This window comes from Phoca vitulina, unplaced genomic scaffold, assembly GCF_004348235.1.
Source record: "Phoca vitulina isolate PV1807 unplaced genomic scaffold, GSC_HSeal_1.0 scaffold6, whole genome shotgun sequence".
Classification (NCBI taxonomy): Eukaryota; Metazoa; Chordata; class Mammalia; order Carnivora; family Phocidae; genus Phoca; species Phoca vitulina.
The window spans coordinates 51,391,511-51,409,737 of NW_022589709.1; the positions used below are offsets into that span (position 1 = coordinate 51,391,511).

At 47.7% G+C, this 18,227-nt stretch overlaps 1 protein-coding gene across 5 annotated transcripts in view; it reads right to left on the reverse strand.

Moving 5' to 3' along the window:
* Positions 1-1,203: 1,203 nt before the first annotated feature.
* The window catches only part of SV2C (synaptic vesicle glycoprotein 2C), a 455,323-nt gene continuing 438,299 nt past the window's right edge, over positions 1,204-18,227 (reverse strand). For all 5 annotated transcript variants that reach the window (XM_032404170.1, XM_032404168.1, XM_032404169.1 and 2 more), the window contains one exon: positions 1,204-8,642. In XM_032404170.1, the coding sequence (XP_032260061.1) occupies positions 8,459-8,642 (184 nt within the window). In that variant the 3' untranslated portion in view covers positions 1,204-8,458. The remainder of the gene's footprint in view (positions 8,643-18,227) is intronic.

An 18,227-nucleotide genomic window follows, 5' to 3' on the forward strand; every position in this document is an offset into this window, starting at 1 on the left:
AAGGAACAGCCTGCAGAGGGAAGTGAGTGCACAATGTCTAGGGGAGTGCTGTCCAACAGAACCTCTGGTGATGATAAAATGGTCTATATCTGTGCTGTCCAATAAGGCAGCCACTAGCCCACCATATGTGGCAACCGAGCATCTTGAAATGTGGCTAGGTATGCCTGAGCACCGGCATTCTCAACTTAGTTGTAGTTATTTTAAGTGTAACTATAAATAGCTGAGTACGGCAACAGTGTTACATAGCACGGTTCCGGAAGTCATGGCCCACCATTGCTTGCCTACTCAATGGCTACCTTCCTTTACTCTTGCTCATTAAATTCAGTTTTATTCAGGTAGTCAGAAGCCATGTGTTTTAGGGGAGAGAGAACTCCTTCTGAGCTCTCTAGACGGAGGGGAATGTTGATCAGTCTAAGCCAGAAATGATCATTACATTCCCCTTGAGAGTGATTGGTTGAGGAATAGGCAAATAATGCAAGTCCCGCTAGTGAGATGTAACAGGAAGTCTGCCAGAGGATTCTGAGAATGTTCTCCAAAAAGGGTCCTAAAGAGGGCATAGTCTGTCTTCTGGTTCTTATATTTTTGTGTGAAGATCTGATGCTTCGACTTGCTGGAACTCTCTCATGCCCCTGAGGGGACAAAGGCAAGTCTGCTGAGGATGGCTGATGTGAAAGGTGGAAGGAACCTGGGTCTTCAGTGACGTTGACTGGCTATGTCATAACCAACCTTGGAATTGTCTTCGTTACATGGAATAACAATTCCCTTTATTCCTATGGATATCTGAAGCTGGGTGTTCGGTGACATGCAGTCAGAGGTATTCCTTTGGGATTAGTCCGTGTTTCTGCCTTTGATAGCAGTGCTACGAAACACAGCATTTTTTCTCATCATTCTTCTCAGACGACCATTCCAAGCAGCCACCATCAGACAAGTGAGTTAATAGGCTAGATAAAAATCTGTTTGCTATTCCTGTTCTAGAGCAAAAGAACACAGACACGTGCCCTGCCACCAGCTCCCGCACGAACACTCTCTTCCCAATGGTCCTGGCTAACAATCAGAACGTGTTGCCGTAACATCAACAATACCTCAGTACCCATGATCCCAGCCCACAGAAACAATTCAAATAAGCCCGAATCAAGGGAAACAGGTTTTCTTGATGCCTAAGCGTAGAAAGGACAGTCCTTATTTTTAAAGGGTCAATTCATGCTTAGAAGAGAAGTCAGTCGCACGGCAATCTTTATTTGAATATAATGGAGCAAAAAATGCTCTTTTATTAATAATCCGATGTACATTAAATATCTTTGCAGCTGTTACATGAATGTTAGGTATCTGGCAAGTAAATGTACGCACACTTGCACATCTGATAGATTTATGCTGTACGCGAGTCATCCCACACGGAGCATGCCCGTTCACAAGGATACGCACGGATGTCTCGGGGCATTTGTTAAAACATACTTGGTCAAACATTTTGGCAATCGGGAATCAGGCACAGAGGAGCATACCAGAAAGATGAGTTCACAATGGGACCAGCTGTAGGGAAGATGGAAACTCCAGAAACCTGAAACAGAATTTATTGGGGTTCACACATGCAGCACATATATACAGTACAACTGGGGTAACTAGAACATTCACAGCAGGAGGTCTTCCAGAGCAGTGAAAACAGGAAAGGAACAAGACAGAACAAAACAAAACAGCCAAACGCCAAAACCAAGGACGGGACCCCTGCCAAGATCTCACTGCAAAGGAGAGTGGATGGTGGGCTTAGCATGTGTCCAAAAATGGAGGTTTACCTGAAAGAAAAAAAAACCCTCGCAGGACTTTATTTACAGTATCTAGACATCAGTGAAGGACACATGATCTATTCAATATGTTCCCGGGTCAGGTCGAGGATACATAACCACTTTTTAGATGTTATAAAAGCACGTATCAAGAAAGAACATTTCTTTTTTCTTCTGTTTGATTGAGGACATAGATTTGGCACAATAAATGTCTAACAACAGTGGTGGAAGTGAGATTAAGCAAATCTGTCCAGTTCTATCCAGGCAGGCCTGGTGAATGTCAAGGGCAAGGAAGGAGTTTCCTTCTTGGACACCTACTTGGGTGTGGGAGGGGAGACACTTCATAGCTTCAAACGAGCTTATTTTTGTTCGCACAGCATACATTAGTCAATTCACTGTACATTCTCCCCAATACCCATAGCAATACCCATAGGAAGCGGCAGATTCTCTGCACGGTGGGTCCTGTTCTGAGTCAATACAAATGCAGAAAGAAACCCTTCGTGTACTGACGTGAGGTTGAGCTTGCTAAGTCTTTCCTTCCCTCGGGCATGTGGGCGATGCTGACCCACAAACCTACAGGACTCAATGTGGTGTGGCCTGGGTCCGTGCAGTGGGAGGCCACACAGCGGTCAGGGCTTCGGGGCTAAGAGTCTGCTCGGCAGCCTTGGTAGATTTCCACGGTGTAAATCCTCCCCTCCACCCCCACCGGCTGATTCCAGGCTATGAATGTGACGTCACTGAATGTGGAGTTGGCAAGATGTGTGCAACAGTATACAGCATCTCTACCATCCGGAGACCACAGGTGTCCATCACCCCAAGGGCACGGGTGATGCTAACATGTGGTAAAATAATTAGAAAGCGATGACTTCTGCATATTTATTATTGTAAGTTTACATAATCTAATTTTTAGTATAATGGCTGTGTTTCCCAACTGGCTCACAAAATGTCCGAAAGGACTGGCTCTGAGGAACGGGTTTGAGTCTGCTCCCGCACATCGCTGGCTTTCGGGGCCCCCGCCCCCGTGAGCAGGCTCCGCCAGTCACTCTACACCCCTGCTTCTAGGGTGGTCTGCTAGGCTGGTGTTAAGCCCTGTCGGAGTGTGAACAGAGGGCCGAGGGCTGCTTTCTCCTCCTCCTAGTTTTGGGCACTCCTGGCTCTAAGGGGAGCCTGACTGGCAGGGTAGGCAGGGAGCGGGCAGCCTCTGCAGGCCCGGAGCAGCGCCCCTACCTCCCAGGGGTCAATGAATTCCAAGAGCCTTGCTGCGGGCTACCTCGTCTTTCTTTTGGGAGTCCAATGCTAAGGTCTCAGACTTCTGCCCCAGAAAATGGGCCTCTTTCGGGTCCCATGCCAATGGTGGCCATCTCATCATGCACAGGAGGGAGAAGCAGCTAGAAATCTCTGGTTCACGGAGCTGTGTCAACACCCACAGTCTGGAGCTTAGACTCCCTGCACCCACTGCCATTCAACACCTTCTTCACCCTTTGGGCCTCCACCAGAGGCATGGATGGGCGCACCCTTCAGTCCCAAGTGTGCCAGGAAAGCTTGGCCTGGCCTCTGTGCACGGCTGGAGTCAAGAGGTGACCAGAGGAGGCAAGGAGGAAGAAGAATAGATGGAAAAGAAAGGAAGTGAGTGTGTACTGCCGTGGGGAGGTAAGGAGGAGAGGGTTTGTGGGTGAAAGAGGAAATCGGGGCTCCCAGAGGGGAGGGGGGTCCCCACCAATTACTCTCTCTGCTCTGCTTCCCCTCAGGCCCCAGAGCCCCAAAGGTCCTTGTGGCTTCAAGACACTTGGCAACAGCTCTGCACTGGTTTTGAACTGAAATCCGAAAAGCTCAGGCCACTAACGGTCAGAACCTGTTTTCTGGGGAGCTTATCTGCTGAGGAGAGAGAGGGCAAAGCGTCTCCAGCCTATCTGCAAAGACAGTGGACGCCAGTCTTCAGAATCAGAAAGGAAACAGCTCGGGAAGCTGAGGCCAGGGGACAGGGCTGCCGCTGAGGGGGGCGCTGACTTCACTTGGGCCAGACCTCCCAGCCCCCACCTCTCGTCTCGGGCCATGGAAAGAACTCCGGGACTTTAAAAGCCAGCGTCTCTACGGAGAAGGGGCTATCTTTGCGGCTGCTACCTTCCCTTGAGTGACACCTCAGTGCCACTTCATGCCGAGGCACTCAAAGCAACAGCATGTGTGCCTTCGTCTCTCTCATTTCCCAAGGATTAGTTAGCAGTCCCTCCAACAAAGGCCCAGAAACTGAGGGGCCTTCTCCTCCCGTCACAGATAGTCCCAATGCCTGAGTAGTTTCTCGACTGCCTACCGTAGGCTAGGGCTTCTTTTAAATTTGGGAAAACAACACTTGGTGTTTATAGGGCGGGGGCTTCCATATGAGACCCCATTGCCGCTGTTTTCTCTTTCACGCCCATTTCCTCTGCCTTCACTCAAGTCGCTAAAGCGTTCACTAGTGGCTTATAACCCAGCACAGGGAAGAGCTCCATCAGTATGTACTGAATAATCACATGAAAGGACAAGAGACCAGGCAATGCTCTCGCCACCTCTTTGCCCCACCCAGCCTCGCCGGCCTTAAACAAGGGCCTGGACAGATCCACGAACCGTATCCTTGTAACTCAGAATCCTGGGATTACTGAGATCTAGGTACTATCGGAGAAAGAGCCAAGAAAGCTCTGGCAAAGCTGTGTCTGGTTGGTGGGATGCTGCTGATAGGAGGGATGGAGCAAGAGAACATCACATGGAGAACTGGCACTCCATACCCGGGACAATAAAGGGACACATATGTCTAGGAGACACTGAGAATTTTCTTTTGTCTACGTCATACATACTGCGAGGAAAGCTTTTCTCAAAACATACATTGTTTGGCAGAAACGAAAACCGTAAGAAATGTATAGTTCATCTGAGTGCCCTGTGGTGTAGAGTTCTTTCTGTTGTTGCCACATAACTTGTGTTTCTGTAGCTTTGGTCACTGAACTAAGTTCAGCATGATATGGGGGTTAGAGGAAAACCAAATATACACCAATATGAACCTTAACAACCAACCACTTGTCTTTCTAGGATTCCAGGTAAAAGCCAAATTCAGACATCTCCGACTTCAGAGCCTTTAGTGCATTGAACAGATGAAGAAAGAGATAAGGGCCATTTTGATATTAAATAGAAAAGACTGGAGACTGTCATATTCTATTTTGGTTGGCAGAGGGAATCAAAAGGTATGCCCACGAAACGACTCTGAAATGATCCCAGGGTTTAGAAAGGCTCCAGTGTGCCCTTCACTGGAACCTTCTCTGTGGTATCTTGGACTCTCTCTGACACTACATTTCTTTCCCCACCTCTCCCATGATATCTAAAGACATCCAGAGAAGCAGCGAAGCAGGTTTTGGTGCACACCTGCAGTCTGCTTTGGTGAGATTTGTAAATGAAGGTGCATTTGCCAACTTAGGGGTATCAATTCAAGACTCAGTTTCTGCAGCCCTAGGTCTTCCTATTTCAAGAACAAAAGGGAGAAAAGAGGACAGCTACAGGACACAGCCTTTGGGACAGCATGGTGACCAGAGAGTTTTCTAACCGTGTCCAAGTGGCGGGGTGGGTCCCTTTCCTGAGCAGGCAATGATAACCGTCAACCCAGCACTGAGTGGAGATAATGTTCAGGATCCTAAGAAGAGGGCAGCACACACACAACATGGGAACTATGTTTTCTGGCCTATTCCTAGGGGCTTCCCAAACAACCTGCCTACTTGCTAATTCGTCCGTTCCTAGACTAAACCTATTTGGTGCTTGCGAAGATGAGTCCAGCATGAAGGAGGCGGCTAGGGCCCATCTATCTTCTCTCCCAGGGTCACTACTCTGGGTGTAAGGTGATCCCCGGCCTCTGGGTTTGGCATTCTGGATTGATTCCAAAGAGCTAGGAGGACATTTTGGATAGAAAAGGAGTCAGAAATACAGGAGCAAGTGGAACGGTTTCCTAGGCTTCCCTTTTGGCACATACTCTCGTTTTTCTTCTTTTGTGGATGAAACGAGATGCTGGTCGCAGGGCCCGGCGCCAGCAGGCTGCTCCGTGGACAGAGCTGAGTTCCTGTGTAATCGCGCGGCTCTATCTTAAGCCAGCTAACCCCACAACAAGCCAGACAGGCCCTGCCACATACTTCGGGAACAACCTGAGCTCTCTCAGAGAACATCAAGGTGATGGGAACAATGCAAAGGAGGCAGAGAAAACTGCGTGGAAGGTGGAAAAGGTGGTGACCAAGAAGGTTTGTGACCACAGACTGTCCAGGAGATTAGAATAGATCCCTCTTGGGCCACCTGGGAGGCTTGGATCAGGTGACGGGAAGGCCAAGAAAGGCCCCTGTGAAGGGGATGTATGGTGTCAGGTCTCACAAAGTGGGGTTCTGCTCATTGAATCTCATTCTGACCCAGCCAATGTTCAACTAAAACTCTGCATCTGCTCAGCTCTGCAGCTTGGGAGACTTTCTACACATTTAGTGCTACAACAGACATGTGAGACATTTATGAGAGTGGACTTTGCTTACTGGACTATCTTAACTTTCAGAAAGTTAAGAAGACTAGAGACAGCGACATCCATGCACATCTCTCTTGCTTCTGAATGGGCTGATGAACAAACACATCTTACTTTGGTAGTTGTGATTGTACACGCTGTGTTCAACTACAACAGCCCTGCTCGGGTCCTCACGTGCGCCTTTTTGAAGAAGATGAATCAAGGGGTAGGTAGGTAGGGAAATGAATCCACGTGGAAGAATAATATCTACCTTCCCGGGTTGTGTGAATGCCAGCTTTGTTCTCCAGGAATATTACAGAGGCAGAAGTGAGAGGCGGTTCCGTTTCTTTCCCTGCTTTGCTGACATCAGCCCAAGAGATCTCATCTAGTCTTGTCTGATTCTCCCTCTTTCTGCCACCTTTGCAGTTTGGGGTTGGCGTTTTGCTGATGTTCTGGCCCTGGGCTGACCTCCCCAGGGAACTACCCTCTTCCTGCCAGCCTCCAACACCAGGCTGCCCCCTTTACAGACCTGAATGACTTCAAGGGGTGATCGATTCATGGCTATGTTCATGAAAGAAATGTTTCACAGAGTCAGAACTCTGCACTCTGGAGCTCCAGGAGCACCATTAGGAAGGGGAGAAGGAGGCAGAGGGCCTTTGGGGTCAGGATGGGGCTTTGAAGGGAGTGGCTATTGGAAACAAAGGCTCTCCCTTCCCGGGGACCCGGGGCTGCAGCCTGCTGGAAATGCTATAATAAGTAACAAGGATAACCCTTTGACAAGACAGAGTTAAAAACAGGAATACTGTTTTAATATGGGATTTATTCCTGGCTGCTGGTCACTGCTGCAAGTCTATAAGGAGGCTTCAGATTTCAAAGAAGATGAATAAAAAGGATGAGCCTGGAGGAGGGGCAGGCCTGAGGGGTGAGAAGGTCGCAGAGCTGACAGCCTGTGGGAATGTCCTGCTGACCTCTGTCTTCCAGGGCCAGGAGGATTCCAGAGGTAAAGCAAGCAGCCCCAAACCACCTTGTCTGCCAGAGGGCCCCTTGCTTGGACCAAGCCGGCTGGGGTTCCACACAGAGCCGGGAGCCAGGAGCACAAGGACCAGTGGAAGCGAGAGGAAGAAGACCCACTTCAGCGCTACCAGCTAGAAAGCCCAGCGTCACGGGCGCGGGGGCGCCGTCCCTCAGAAAGGTGGTACCCTCAAGGCAGCATTTTGCCTTTCCAAACGCCTCTAGAGGTGGACTTCTTCCTCATTTGCAACTTACAACAACGGAGACGACCGACCATCTCTAGACTGAACACAGTTCGGATGAAGGGCAGAATGAGGCAGGCAGACCCAGGGTTCGGAAAGTGGCTCTCTCTCTTGGAATCTGCTCCCTGGCAAGATCAAGGGTAGCTGGGGTGGGGGCGGGGAGGAGACGGGGGTAAACAGAGGCAGAAGATCTGTCTCTGATCTCTGATCTTCTAACGTTCTGGCCCCCAGGCCATCATCACAGACACCAGCGCGACTCCCTCCTCAGATTTTTCAGGACTGGAACTGGGCAGAAATCTGGCATATGCCGTTCACTCAGATCTTTGCTGCTCAGGGCATAGCCTTTATCCGTCTTGTTAGCAAAGCCACCTTCCCTGTCAGGCCTCAAAAGAGCCCCACCCAGCTCCGTTTGGTGCCACACGGTTTTCTTTGAAAGGCCCTGCTGTAACAGCAAGAATTAAGCTGGGTGTCCTTTTCTAAGTAAACAGGAAATATCACTCTGTTGAAAAAAAAAAAAAAAAGAAGAATCCCTCTCCTCAGCACAAATGCAATAATATGCCAACTTATATTTCCCGTGAATGTGAAATCAGAAGCAGGATCTATTTCTTAGGGCAGCATAGGCTCCTCAACCTTCAGGGAGCAGGATCTCAGGGAGGCCCGGCTGCCGAGGACACTTCAACAACGCTTCCACTGACTGTTGGGAGCCGGGAGCATCCCAGTTCGGAAGGGAAACAAGGGCCTGAAAAACACTGCACACTCACATCTAAGGGGCAGGATGGTATGCATCTACATTTCAGTCACGGCAAGAGTTAGTGTTCTGCTATTTTACCATCTTTTGAGATCTGAAAAAAAAAAAAAATCTGAAGCCTTGAGTCAGTCCGGAGGGTCGACACAGGGCAGGAGAAAGAAATGCAGTATTACGGATGGCTTGTTCCCCATTACATCAGGACCTGGGTTCGTGTGTCGGGCAGGCGCAAGCCCACCAGTCCTCCACACACCAGCACAGTGGAGGCCAGCAGGATGGGGATCGATTTGGTGAAGCTGACCAGGGAGCCGAATATTAAGTTTCCAAGGACGGCCGCTGCTTTGCATAGGGCATTCAAGAAGCCAAAACCTGTCGCCCTGCAAGGGGAAGAGACACAAGACAAGGTTGACAAAGTGACTTCCCAGATGCAGCCTTAAACACAAATGTCCTCAAGGACCGCCAAGAAGAGTTTTGTATCTCATTAAGGCAAGCAATGGAATGCTTGCTAGCCCATCCGGAGGTAGAGAACCTCAGCTCTTGGTACTGGTCCTTCAGCCCTCTGCTGATTTTCTCCTCACCTTGACTGATTCTTATTCTGCCCAGAAGTTCCACTTTATTGTGAACAGAAAGAAAAAGGAAATTTCAGGGCAAAAAGTCTCTTCTCTCTTCCAGAGTTAAATTAAAAGACAGGACCATATATTTCTTAAGATTTTTTTTCCCCTCCCTCTTTCCTCATAGCTCCATTAACGTGTGAGGTTTTAAATAACTAAAACCATAGAATTTTCAGACCAAATCAGGGATGACTGGCTTGTATTCCTCATCTTTCGGGTGCCGTAGAGGTGAATTATCTATCATGCTCTCTCCACACATGTTTTGGGAGCAGGCAGACACCGAATGCTGAGCGGGGGGGCCACCAATGAGCTAACAGCACTTCCTCCATCCTCATCAGAGTTCTGTGTGGAAAATCATGTCCAGGAAAATATTATTGGGGAGAATCTGGTCATCGGCTTAGAGAAGGTCTTGCTCATTCTGCTGGTATTTGAGTGTGATTTTACTCTAGGAAACTTAATTTTGCTCATGAGGGTACTGACGTCACGACATACTATGAACGTCCTCAGCCTCTATGTCAGTTCACTTTCTTGTCCGTCATGGATACATCTGTGTGTTCAAGGCAAATTGAATGCAAGATCATTGTTGGACACCTTGTTCCCCCTCCAGAGGGAAGTGCATTTTGTATGCTGTCAAATGTAGCATCCAGTACACCTCTTTCTTTGATTTGTAAATGGGTAAGTGTGGGCTTTCCTTCGGCCAGTCACAACTACTCATCACTCTCTGAGCTGTTCCTAGTGCCATTTTGTACAGAGTGTAGATATTCATTGTGGTTATTATCCACCCGCCCCCCTTCCCACACCACAGAGAGGAATACACTGAGTTCCTACAGAACTCAGCCTGTGACCCTGTCCAGGGCCAGTGACTTCACTGGTCAGTACGGACCTAAAAAGAGGTAACAAGCGCCAACTTTCTTTCTGGCCAAGACACCTGGAAGGTAGAGTAGGCAGACCTCGGCCATGTGGCAAAACTGCCAACTGTGTGGAATGTGGAAGGGGTGTAACAGAATCTCTGACAGAAAAACAGGAACTTCTTGAGAAGAGAGTAAGCTAATTTTATATGCTTCTTCTTTTTGGCTTGTTTTTAAGTAAAGAGACTAGTAGTAGCAATGACCACTAGAAAGGTAAGATTTAATGTACTGACAACTGTTTTCAAACGAAATTGCTAGAGGCTACCTGCTGGGTACCGCAGAGGACTTCAGTAGAATGACACCATCATCCACCACCTCCCCCACCTCCACGGAGATGCCATGAGGCTGAACTCCTCATTTGTTCAGTAACACTTTTTCGAGCAGTTTTAGGTTTTCAAAAAAACTGAGTGAAAAGCAAAGAGAGTTCCCACATAAACCTTCACCCCGCACCCCTATTTTTAACATCTCAGTGTGGTACACAGGTTTATAATTGATGAACCCAATATTAGTACATTTTTATTAACTCAAATCCATAGTTTAAGTCAGGGTTCATTCTGTGTTTTGTATTCTGCGGGCTTTGATAAATGTATAAGGCCATGTATCCACCATTACAGTATCATACAGACTCATAGTTTCACTGCCCGAAAATCCCTGTGCTCCCCCTATTTATCCCTCCTCTTTCCCCAGTAACTCTGGCCACCACTGATCTTTTTACTGTCTCTAATTCTGCCTTTTCCAGAATGTCAGATAGTTGGAGTCCTATAGTAGGTAGCCTTTCAGATTGACCTCCTTCGCTTTTTTTAAACCACATTTTAGTTTCTAGATTCTAGGCTCATAAATTACCAAATACATCTTCTGGTAGTAAGATAAACTGTATCAGTCTGGGAAAAATGGCTAGTGTGTATGGTGCTGATAAGAGGAAAACATTCTTCCGTAGGAAGAAGTCTCTCGATGCTGAAACTGCTGAATGACCCAAACAGAGTTTACAGCTGGGTTAAAATAACTGTATTTTCCCAAGCCATAACTCTGAACAGGGTATAAAATATGGGTGGCTATCTCCTTATGATATGGACAACTTCCTGAGATTTCTGGACAGCGCTGAAGAGACACGCATTGGGAGCATCTGGTATCTGAAGCTTAAAAAACAAAAAAACCCAAAAAATGAAAATGATCAAATCTTTATATTCTATGACTCTCCATCTTCATTTATCGAACAGAGACAGTTCCTCACACGAAAATCTGGTATGGATACGAAGCATATAGCCTCCTTAAATTAGCATTGGCATTTGAGAAAATGTGATCGTCCTTTCCTTGGATAAGTAAATTCTTTCTTCAAATACTTGTGATCTGGAGGGTTGATTTCCCATGCATCAGACACACAGCTGTGTTACCAAAATCATTCTCGAAGTAGCTCTCCCTTGCTGGTTGTCTGTTTATAAAGTAAATAAGCTTTCAGTTCATTTACTCCCTTGCTCTTACTTAAAGGCAAGCCATGAACTTCTACAGACACACAAAGTACATGCTCATTAAGTCCTCTGAGGGTGGGGAGCTGAGAGTTTGCAGAGCTCAGCATTTTGCTGACTTCTCAACAGCAGGACAAACTACTGAATTTTCTTCAGACCAAAGATGTTCTGTGCCTTCTCTTAACCAACAAGTACCAAGGAGAAAGAATGAACTGATCTATGATCTTTCTATAAACTCCATCCCTTGTTCCCCTACCTCTCCAGCTAGAATCCTTTGTTTTCAATTCTTGCTCAACCTACTTAAATCTTTTACATGGAAATTCTTTCCCCAAACAGTACCCTGGGACCCCGGCAGCCCCGTTCCACATTTTATCACGGTGGCCTTGTCCTTCACCATTAACTCCCTCTGAGAGCCCGGTGCTAGTGCAGGGAGCTGGCTCACTGCGGTGCTCAGGCTCCACTGCCGGGGGCGTGGCCTCCAGAGCATCCCTTGCCGGGCTGTGGCTTCTCCAGGGCCTTCCCAATGGAGTGGGTTCCAGGGCATTTATATCATTTTTAGCTTTGGTTAGAGGCTGGGAAAAGGAAACCACTGGCACCATTCTGGATAGGGTGAGGAAAGTTTTGCCCTCACATTCGGCCTCTTTCTTAAATTTCGTTTTTCTGACTTCAATGCAGGATCAGCCGTGGCTTTTACGGAGCTCCTGGGAAGAAGCAAGGGATGCTGAATAATAGTAACAGGTAGGCCGTGCCTGGCACATGGTAGGTGCCATGCCACTGTGAGCCATGGTTTCAAACGCTGACTGAAGGATCCGCCCCATTGATTGCTGAAATCAGGAAAACAAATTAAATGCTCATTTTGAAAAGGCCTGAAATGGGGTAGATCCAGACTCAGCTCATGGAATTTACCTTTTAAGGGGTAAAAGGGAAGCATTCTCTTTGCTTAATCTAAACTTTTGGAAAGAACTTTTTCTGGACAACTCAGTCAAATCACTGGTAGAAGTTAAAAAAGGAGGGACGCCTGAGTGGCTCAGTCGTTAAGCGTCTGCCTTCGGCTCAGGTCATGGTCCCAGGGTCCTGGGATCGAGCCCCTCGTCGGGCTCCCTGCTCAGCGGGAAGCCTGCTTCTCTCTCTCCCACTCCCCCTGCTTGTGTTCCTTCTCGCTGTGTCTCTCTCTGTCAAATAAATAAATAAAGTCTTAAAAAAAGAAGTTAAAAAAGGAATACTAGGGACTCAGCAAGGGGCATTTTGGAAAGTACAGGCAGACCTTAAATCAGTAATATCATAACCCCGTCTCATCTGCAGGGGAGATGTTCCAACACCCCCAGTGGACGTCTGAAACTAGAGATAGGACCGAACCCTATATATACTATGTTTTTCCTATATATACTTACTTATGATAAAGTTTACTTTATAAATTAGGCTCAGTCAGATTAACCATCACTAACAATAAAGTAGAACAATTATAACAATATAATAAAAGTTAGGTGAGTGTGGTCTCTCTCTCAAAATATATTATTATACTGGGCTCACTCTTTTTTTTTTTTTTAAGAATTTAAGTAATCTCTACACCCAATGTGGGGCCTGAACTCATGACCCAGCTGTGAGATTAAGAGTCCCAGGTCCCACCGACTGAGCCAGCCAGGTGCCCCTGTCCTCACTCACTCTTCTCGTGACGACGTAAGACGAGGAAATGCCTACATGAGGAAATGATGTGAGGTGAGTGACGCAGGCACTGGGACGTGCTATTAGGCTACCACTGACCTTCTAACGTTGTGTCAGGAGGAGGTTCATCTGCTTCCAGACCTGAGGGGACATGAGTCACCAAAACTGCATGAAGGAAAACCTCAGGTAAGGAGGAACTACTTTACATTGTGCTCTAGGGATTCACCCAGAAGTTGGCTCTTGAAAGCACAAAATGAATTTCATTTTTTCTCATGGAAACAGCATTACAAACAATGGCACGTTTCCCAGGTTTATCTAAAAAAGCTATTTCACCACTGGATCCATCCAAGCGACTGGACTACCATGCTAAAGGCACTAGAAACCCTTTGAATATTTGTCTACGAGGCAAAATGGTCCTTAATATAGTCCTAATTTACACATTCTTCTCTGCATTTATTCATTTAATGGTCATTCATTAAGCTTTATGTGCCACTCACTACACTAGACACGAGGGAGCCCGAAATTAATATGACAAAGTCCCCTTTTGCATTAAGACAGATGCAAAAGGATCACGGTAACACAACATGCTAAGGACAGTAATACGGCCAGCCACAGCGTACTACGGGGGTGCAGCGGATGGGAGGGGATCTCAGGGTGGGGGTACGGCACTGACGGAAGACTTCTCGGAGGGGATGGAGGTGAAGAGAATTCATCTTGAAGGAGCAGGAGCTCACCAGGTGAAGGATGGAAATGTGGACAAAGGTGTTCTCTGACTCTCAAAACACCCTCACATCTCTCTAACTTATCTCTGTGGTACCCCACTCCGTCTTAGACACCCCCACAAAGGCCCCTTGAGCGCCAAATGGCCTGCCTTCCCCCAGTCCCCAAACAAGTGTCCCACGTCCTCGGCTGTTTCAACGTGGAGTCAGAAGAGTAATCTGGTGGAACTCGGGTGCACGGCCCTGTATGACCACAGTCTCGCCCAGGGGTGCTCAGAGCTGGGGGCACACCATCACCCGTGCAGCTGTGACAACACGTGCTGTGGAGACGCCAATGCCCGGGGCCACCCCCGCAGACATTCTGACCTTACTGCTCTGCTGGGGGCCCAGGCACTGGAGTTTTTGGAACTTCCAAAAACTGGTGTGTCCAGGGCTGACGACCCTGGATTCTTCCAGAGATAACTGCATTATTGAATTGATCTGGATTTACTATTATATGCCAAAAGGAGATCAGAAAAGCAAAACACCTACTCTACCCCTCCAAAAAATGGTTTTCACTTCTGAATTCCCTTTAGTGTGCTTCCAGTCATAACCTTGTTTTTTACGAATCACAGGATTTATACAATTTTGCTTCTGCTTTTCCCCCAATCATTAATAAAACCATCCCATGTTGTTTATGTTTTAAAATGAAATGATGGGGCTTCTAACCATTATTTCTGTAACCATACCACTGGGATAATTAGGAGCTTTCCAAACTGGGGGAACATGAATGCTATTGCAATAAACACCTTCACACGCAAGACCTCCTTCGCTTGGATGTGTTCATTAGGAAATATCAGGCAGTGTAACCCAGGCGAGGGAAAATGTTTATGATATGGTTGGGGTGGGGGGAGACTGTGGCCCCCAGGAGAGGAATCCAAGGCAAAGGCTTCATCCAACCTCTTTTCTTCCCCGTCTCTACTCCAGCTTACGCTGCTTTTCACAGCTTATTTCTCCCAGCGGCACTCTGTTTCTCACGTAACCTGAATCATTTCTTTTGCTTCCAACTCTTATGCAGCCACTGGGCAGGCTGGGCTCTGGGCAGCCATGAAGGTCCCCCTGCTGAAGGAGGTCCTCCTTCCTGCTCCCCCACTAAGGCCTGGCTTGTACCAATCTCAGGGCTCTCCTGTCTGGATTCAGCCTGATTTTGGGGCAGGATTGTAGAGTTTTTCCATTCATTCATCGCTGCCCCTTTAGGACAGGCACAAGATACTTGTGGAATTTCATGACATCTTCAAAATATGCTGGAAGTAGCTTTCTGTAAAGGGCATTAGTCAGGCCACGTTTGTTTGCTGATTCCAGCCTACCCTCTTGCTTGTTCAGAGGACAGAACTCTAATTTCACATTCTTAAGTCAGAAAAAACTGAATTCAATTACTTTCTTGAGCTTCAAAGAAAGAGAAAGTTTGTCTCATCCAAGTAAGTAGTGTGTGTATGTGTGTGGTCTGTGTGTGTCTTCCTTAACCTGGGAAGACGGCATCCTATACCACTGTAAGCAGGGCTTGCCTTACATGCAAGCGAAGAAGGACTTACCTATGGTTTGTGAGCCAAGAGGAATCCCTGGGCCCAAGGTAACCCTCCATCTCCCTCCCATCCCCATCACCATCAAGGGTCTCCCTAGTGCTTGTGCTGTTGATACGCCAATATTCATGGTCAGGCCCTAATGGAAGTCTTTGTGTCTTCCCCTGTATCTGATGAAGCTAGGTGGGAAGTAGGTGAGTTCCCCAGGCCAGAGTAGATAGTGATGGGATGAAAGCAAGCACTGGGAGGCAACTTGGAGTTCATCTAAGGCCAGGATTCGTGAACAGGACTGTAGATCCCAATTCCCAGGTAAGCTTCTTAGAAGCCAATTCCCGCAGTTCTACCCCAGACCGGCTAGGACAGGGGTAAGTATGTCTGTGCTGGGAGCAGCACCTCGGAGTCACAGACCTGGGTTTGAACCTCAGTGACCCAGGGCAAGCTTCTTCCCCTCTCTGTGCCTCATTTTCCACTCTAGAAAATAGAGTAAGGCTCCTTACTCTTGTAGGCTTGGAGTGACGATCACATATGGGGTAAATGAGATGACCTAAATGAGATGACCTAAATCCAGGCACCGAGCCTGACATACCTCCATTTTGCAGATGAGGAAACCAAGCTCCAGAAAGGCTAAAGGACTGATCTAAGCTATTTTCTGGCAGCGCCAGGCCTCCTCCCCACTACTGATGGAGGAAGGCAAAGAGAGGAGGAGAAAGGGTTTCCAGTAGGCAGTGCTGTGTGGGCCAAGGGGGAGCTGGCTGCTGAAGCATCGGGAGGTCACAGGCTCTGGACTGTAAAAGTAGAAAGGGGTGCAGAAGGCAGCCAGAGGGAAGGGAAGAGGACTATTCCTCATTCACAACAGGCCTAACCAGCTTACCTAGATGGGGGAGGAGGGGTGCGGTGCTGGATCCCACATGGGAAGGAAAACCACAGCCCATAGCCAGGTGAATTTTAAAAAGCATCCCCTTCTCTTCCCTTACTTTCCCCTCCTCCCATTCACCTAGAGCTATGCAAATAAATAAGGAAAACAAAGTCCTGCCCTGAAGGAGCTCACATTGTAGTGGGTAATAGACAGTAAACAAACACACCCCTTAACATTCTATCATCATGTGTCCTGGTGGTAATTTGCTTTAAAAGTACTTCAGTACAAAGAGGAGTTAAGTTGTTCTATACTCTAGAATTTAAAACATGTAAACCAGGAATCAATAGGCCAGAGATAGATATTTAGGGCTTTACACATCATTTTAGAAATCTGCATGAGAAAGTTTGTTAATGCACACAGAGACAATGTTTCATTGGTGATAGGAGTGGTTGGTATGTAGTTGACTGGAAAGAATGTTCTGCCCTTAGCACCATGGATGAGCAAGCATCCTCTAAGCCCAGTAGCCTCAAACTGGTGGAATGGTACCCTTGGCTCAGACTCCAGATTCTAGAGCCCACTGGTCCTGCACCCTAACACTTAAAGGCCTGACCAGACCCAGGGCTGATGGTCCTGCTGTTGGCATGTCATCATGGTCCCATAGCCCTTTCCTGTAAGGGCTTGTTCAGCAGAGAGATGGACTTCCCTGGAGTCAAGAACAGGCTGTAAGACCGCTTCTGTGCCCGTTTGCACGTTCGGTAGGATTTGCCACCCTTGTAATACACCACCTGAGAGAGAGGCGGGGGGTGAAGGACACGTCTACTTCCTACCCCCTCACACTCCTCTTCTCACTGCCAGAGACGAAAAGGGTCTGACATTGCCTGAATAGCCAAAATGACTCAGGTCACATACATATATAATACAATGACAAGGTCTATAAAGATAGAAATGATAGAAAAAATACTTCATGTCAAGATTGTAAAAAAAAATTGAGGTCTTTATCTTCATAACCACGGATGCAGCATGCCGTCATTTTGTCTCTCAAACGAATGAGGCACAGTTTCGCTGAGTGGTCTCGCTGAGGTCACACAGCTGGTCAGTACAAGATCCAGGATAGAAGACCTTCAGGATAGAGCATGGGGAGGGGCTTCGGGTGGCTAATTCTGGGCAGATGCTTTGGGTTAGCTCACGGAAGAAAAGGACCTTCCCATGGCGCTGGGTGACAGCAGCGGCTGCCCAGGACGAGCAGGGAGTAGCAGGTGGGAACAATCACAGGCTGACTTTCAAATGCTTTCTGAGGCCATGTCTGAAACTGTGTATGTGTAAGGGGGAAGAAGAGAGGGGGGGTCGGTGGCCAGAGAAAGGCAGGAGCACATTGCTGGACGAGTACCCGGAGTACAGGCCTGCTGGCTCGGGGACAGCTTGGGTTTCACCATTTACAAGGTGGGAGCTCCTCACCCTGAGCTCCATGGAGAAGGGGTCAAAGTGGCCACTGGGCCATAAGGACACAGGAAGTGTCCCGCAGTGGAGCTCTGTCACCCCCACAGGGTGGCAGCAGGAAGTCACTGGCTGGACACAGAATGACAGGAAGGCAGAACTGAGAACCCAAATGACCCGGTGCATGAGTCTCTTACGTCAGGTGGCTATGTTTAGGATTTTCAGGTGGTCTAAAACCTTGACTAAGGAGGAGAGGAAAGGAAGGGAGCTAAAGGATGGGGTTAACGAATACTAGGTAAATCCAGGTCAACCTATCATTACATATTGTTTCCTCTTTGAAGATTCAAAGAGATGAGGGAAAAGTTATGATTTTTCTCATAGTGAGAATACAGGGGATGGAGTCCAACCAGCCCTGACTGAACCCAATAAATGGATTGTCTCTTGTGTTGGCATCCCGCAGTCCAAGGAGGACTGAGACAGTTTAGATGGTGGCAGCAGCTGGGTGTGGAGAAATGATGGAAAAAGTCAACTCCCCTGGACCAATGTGTTCCGTGGGTGGGGCCCCCTGTTAGATTTCCGGCAAGCTGGGAAAATCTGTTCTATCTCTGGCACAGTGCTGCAGTCATATTTCTCATCTACTAGAATAATCTCATACCTTATCAGTTGCCCATTGTTTACATTACAGATAATAGGTTCCCTGCTTATTTTTGACACAAGACAGGGGCTGATGTGTGTAGGGATGATTAGAAA